The sequence below is a fragment of the Lactuca saligna genome, chromosome 1 (assembly GCF_052625555.1).
Source record: "Lactuca saligna cultivar CGN05327 chromosome 1, ASM5262555v1, whole genome shotgun sequence".
Lineage (NCBI taxonomy): Eukaryota > Viridiplantae > Streptophyta > Magnoliopsida > Asterales > Asteraceae > Lactuca > Lactuca saligna.
Genome location: NC_136417.1, coordinates 38,180,038 through 38,185,003, shown reverse-complemented (window position 1 = coordinate 38,185,003; position 4,966 = coordinate 38,180,038). Strand labels below are relative to the sequence as shown.

Here is a 4,966-nt window from a genome sequence, read left to right as displayed (position 1 = left end):
CGTCAAAATATTTTATAACTTTGAATTTTGAAGAAAAAAAATAATAATGAATTATTATAATTGAAATGTTTTTTATCTTTTAAATTTAAATAAATAATTTAATAAATAAACAAAAGTAGGAATGAGCTTTAATTTGGAAATTTAGAAATTTAAAGATAACTTCATTAATAAAATTGATATCCATTTATTACTACATTTATTGCAATTATTATATTAAAATATTATTTGGAATTTAATAAAATAAAACAACTCATAAAATGATATATGGAAACAAAAATTAATTCAAAATAATCATAAAATGACATTTGATAAATTAAATGAGAATATAACATACGACAAGAAAAAAACATCTAATAGATGAGAATATTTTGGAATTATAATAAAAAGATGTTAAATTACTTAGATCCTTTTTAAAAACAGTGATATTTCGAATTTCGAAAATGGAATTAGAAGATGTAAAATGATATCTTCATATTCAAAATTATGGTCAAATTTTACATGCTACAAATTTGGAATTTCATAAATGGATATTTCTAGTAGAAAAAGGAATTGGTTTTATTTATTTATTTATTTATTTTTAATGTAGAATTAAGAGTTTGTGGTACGTCGACCAAGACAAAAAACTTCAAGGACCAAATTGTAATTTCATCGATCAGTCGAGTCTATGTAAGGAATCATGCATCAATATCAATATCCTAAAATAGTTCTTCCTCCAGCCGTCATTGCAACATCTGTCATAAAACCTCGAGCAACCTCCCAAAAATCTCAACCACGTTTCTCTCCCAGGTAATTAATTCTCAATTCTCAATCGTTGATCTTCATGCAAATTCATTTAATATTGTTATCAATTTCTATGCTTCTATTGTTTCGAAGCACTTTGATCAAGGAATAGCACATGTACTTTGAATATTTTGCAATTGATTATTTGCACTGAACAACGTAATCGGTTTAACGTTTCCTTCACGTATCTACTCAATCTTTTGATTTTGCGATAGAAAAAAAACTTCATCGTTTGCAGATGGTAACTTATATTCTTCGGTTGATCTACTGCAATTATATCGATTCTATGTTTTTAAGCTCCGCTTTAGTATTTTCGATTTTTTTAATGGAATTGCGTATGCATGTTGCTTTGCTTTGTTGGAGTTTGGTCACCTAATGAGCAGAAAACTGTTGATTTCTAACAATCGAGTAAGTTGTTCATGTTATCTGTTCTGATTGAATGATTTTGTTCGCTTGACACAATTAAGCACAAATAGTCGCATAAAACACCCACGATTTAGGTCTATGTTCATACCCACTACTTTTTAATGGCGGATTCTGTTTTCTGATGAAAACGAATCTGTAATACGTTTTTACAAACGCCTATAGTAAAATTTGATGTTGATGTGTTTTGTTTTTATACGAAGGGAATAATTTTATCTACTGTTGATCAGATGACTTCATCTTCATGAGAATGACATATTCTTTTAGGCTTTTGTGGAAACATTACTCATTGGGGTTTCAAGACGTTTGGTTTAACTTAAGGTTTATATAGTTCTATTTATACATATGAATAAATTAATCATCAAGTAGTCTTCTTTATTGGCTTATTATCATGTTTTTGTATTTCATGTTTACAATATTGCTTATGAGATAAAACACGTCTGATAAAATTGTATGACAATTTTTCAGTGTTCCAAATTCCATTAAGTTTTATGCTTTACAGCAATGGGTAATGAAGTTCAGTATATACTGGAAAGCAAGAGATTAGTATGGCTTGTTGCAGTAGTATTTGCCATGGTTATAATGTTCCAGTACTTTGAATTCCCATATGGTGATTATGTTTCATCATCCTTATTTTCTGCTAAAAGAGCTCAACCACCTGTAACTGGAAGCCTCCAATATGAAGCTTCACCACAAAATCCCAAATCATTAGACAAAATCACCCTTTTTGATGGCTCTAATCATACAAACCCTTTGGATATACTTGAGAAGGGTAATAAGATTATAGACAATGGAGACAAAAATGATGTTGAAGTGAAGCACAATTCAACAGTGGACAAGGTTCAAGAAAATGGAGGTTTGGTTACAAATAATGCTACACAATCTGTTGGAAATTTATCTATCAATAATGTTAGTTATTCAACCTTACAAGAAAAAAATCCAGATGTTGCAAGTTCACCAACTCCTATAACACCCTCAACATCAATAGTTTCTATTTCTCCTTCAATGGCAATATTGGATAATAACACATCTAAAGCAGATATAGGTGGACCGAATTCAGACCACAAGCACAAATCTTCTAAATCACATAAAAAACACGTGAAGAAAATTCCATCAATGGGGGATGTAGTGACAATTTCCAACATGTACGACATTTTACTTTATAATCGTGCTAATGTTCGATCCATGGTATGCAAGTTCCACCATTGTTATTGTGATTGAAAGTTTCTTTGTAGGTATGCTTGTTTTGTTTCTTATATATCTTACAAAATTTGTATTGTAGAAACCATTGTGGTCTTTAAAAGTTGATCAAGAATTACTTGATGCAAAATATCAGATTGAGAATGCTCCAATCAATGACAATGATCGGGCGCTTTATCCTCCTCTATATCGTAATGTATCGATGTTTAAAAGGTGAGAACAACTTAACTTTTTGTCAAAGATTGGATCCCATCTAATTTTTTATCCCGTTTATAGTACTTCGTGTTTATTTTACCATTTGCATATGCAATGTAGGAGCTATGAATTAATGGAAAAGATTCTCAAGGTTTACGTTTACAAAGAGGGAGAAAGACCTATATTCCACCACCCACAATCGGTTCTTAGTGGAATTTATGCCTCTGAGGGATGGTTCATGAAGCATATGGAAGAAAGCAAACATTTTGTCACTAATGACCCCAAACAAGCTCATCTATTTTATATTCCTTTTAGCTCTCGAATATTAGAAGAAAAATTATACGTGACTGGATCCGGAAGTCGCAACAACTTGGTACAACACTTGAAGAACTACCTTAATCTGGTTGCTGCGAAATATGATTCATGGAATAGAACTGGTGGGTCCGATCATTTCCTCGTTGCTTGTCATGATTGGGTAAGTCATTCGGTCCATGCCATAACCCAAGTTTGACTAAGCCCTATTTTTATGCAGATCAAGACAAAATAAATTGTACTGTGTTTGACATGTATTTAATCTGTATTAAGACTAATGTTAACGGGACAATAACTGGCCACATTTTTTTCCCTATAGAAAAGGTGAAAATTTATTGTGGTCTTTTTTGTCCCACCCAAAAATGTGAAATAAGATGTGACAAAATTGCATTTTTATGTTCCAAACATAAAAAGGTGTAATGGGGATTAAAGCTTATATTAAGTGGAGAAAAATTACAGTTTTTGTCCTATCCAAAAAGTTTAAATTGGGATTACAACTGATGCTAACTGGACAAAAAAATGACCCATCTGAAAATGTGAAATGGAACAAAAATTACATATTTTGTCCCACCCTAAGGTCAATTTGAGGATTGAAATTGATATTAACATGACAAAAATTGTTTTTTTTTGTTCCACCAAAAATGTTACATTGCTATGGGACAAAAATTATATTTTTTTGGCCTCACTAGAAATGTGAAATGAGGATTAAAACCGTACTCAATAGGAAAAAAAGTTGCATTTTTTGTCACACCCAAAAGATGAAATAAATAAAACGGTACATATATCCATTTTTTGTTCCATCCAAAAATATGAAATAAGGTGAAACAAAAAGTGCATCTTTTGTCATTCAAAAAGGTAAAGTTTAGAGTAAATTGATGTTAACATGCATATTTTTTGTCTCATTCAAATAAGTGAAATGGTGATTAAAATGTTAATGAGACTCTCTCTCGGATCTTGTCTATTCAAAATCCATGAACATAATTACACCACTAGCTTTAGTTATTTATGAACAATTTCTTTTTGGTGATTCGAAACTCACCAACATCAAACGTATAATTTCAGGCAACAGACGAGACAAGAAAATCCATGGACAGTTGCATAAGAGCTCTATGCAATTCAGATGTGAAAAGAGAAGGTTTCCAATTAGGAAAAGACGTTTCTCTCCCTGAAACATACGTCCGCTCACCCCAAAACCCATTACGCGAACTCGGAGGCAAACCCCCTTCCCAACGCCCGATCCTCGCCTTTTTTGCAGGCCAAATGCACGGTTATGTCCGCCCCATTCTCCTAAAACATTGGGAAAACAAAGACCCCGACATGAAAATCTTCCAGAAGCTTCCAAAATCTAAAGGAAACAAAAACTATATTCAATACATGAAGAGTAGCAAGTATTGTATTTGTGCTAAAGGTTATGAGGTGAATAGTCCTAGAGTGGTGGAGGCTATTTTTCATGAATGTGTTCCCGTGATTATATCGGATAATTTTGTCCCACCTTTTTTTGAGATCTTGAATTGGGAATCGTTTGCGGTTTTTGTTCAAGAAAAAGATATTCCGAATTTGAAGAATATTCTCGCTTCTATATCGAAGAGGAGGTATTTGGTGATGCAACAAAGAGTTAAGAAGGTACAGCAACATTTTCTATGGCATGTTAAGCCTGTGAAATATGATATATTTCATATGATTTTGCATTCGATATGGTATAATAGAGTTTTTAGAGTAGATTCGGGTAGTTAGTTAGTTATTGTGAATATATTTTTTCAAAATGCGATTTTTAAATAACATGTCGTGTCATTGTTTATTGACTTGTCAGTTTTGAGTCGACAGGTTTACAATGCATTTTATCGTCTTAAAGAGTTAAATATTTAGTGTTTATCATCAAATGTTTTTTTTGAACGACGGAAAAATATATAAAAATTGACCAATTACCAAGTGTATAAGATACACTCATACACAGAAGAAAAGTATGAAGTGCAACTAGAACCAAGCAAAAACTTCCAAGTTTAGGGGCCACAACACACTAGGGTCAGAAAAGCAAAACCAGGGGTAAAAAAGTCTT

General features: G+C 31.9%; 1 protein-coding gene across 1 annotated transcript; it reads left to right on the top strand.

Annotated features, from left to right (window-relative positions):
* The first annotated feature begins 705 nt into the window (after positions 1 to 705).
* On the top strand, positions 706 to 4,689 carry LOC145033073 (putative glycosyltransferase At5g03795). The gene is made up of 5 exons (XM_078981979.1): positions 706 to 786; positions 1,672 to 2,391; positions 2,486 to 2,616; positions 2,719 to 3,073; positions 3,973 to 4,689. The coding sequence occupies exons 2-5, from the start codon at positions 1,708 to 1,710 to the stop codon at positions 4,642 to 4,644; spliced, it is 1,842 nt and encodes a 613-aa protein (XP_078838105.1). The 5' UTR covers positions 706 to 786; positions 1,672 to 1,707; the 3' UTR covers positions 4,645 to 4,689.
* The last annotated feature ends 277 nt before the right edge of the window (positions 4,690 to 4,966 follow it).

Excerpts from the sequence above, each read along its gene's own strand:
- LOC145033073 (XM_078981979.1), top strand. The coding sequence starts at position 1,708 with ATGGGTAATGAAGTTCAGTATATACTGGAAAGCAAGAGATTAGTATGG. Across the intron at positions 2,392-2,485 it reads GTGCTAATGTTCGATCCATG|AAACCATTGTGGTCTTTAAA; the intron begins GTATGCAAGTTC and ends TTTGTATTGTAG. Across the intron at positions 2,617-2,718 it reads AATGTATCGATGTTTAAAAG|GAGCTATGAATTAATGGAAA; the intron begins GTGAGAACAACT and ends TATGCAATGTAG.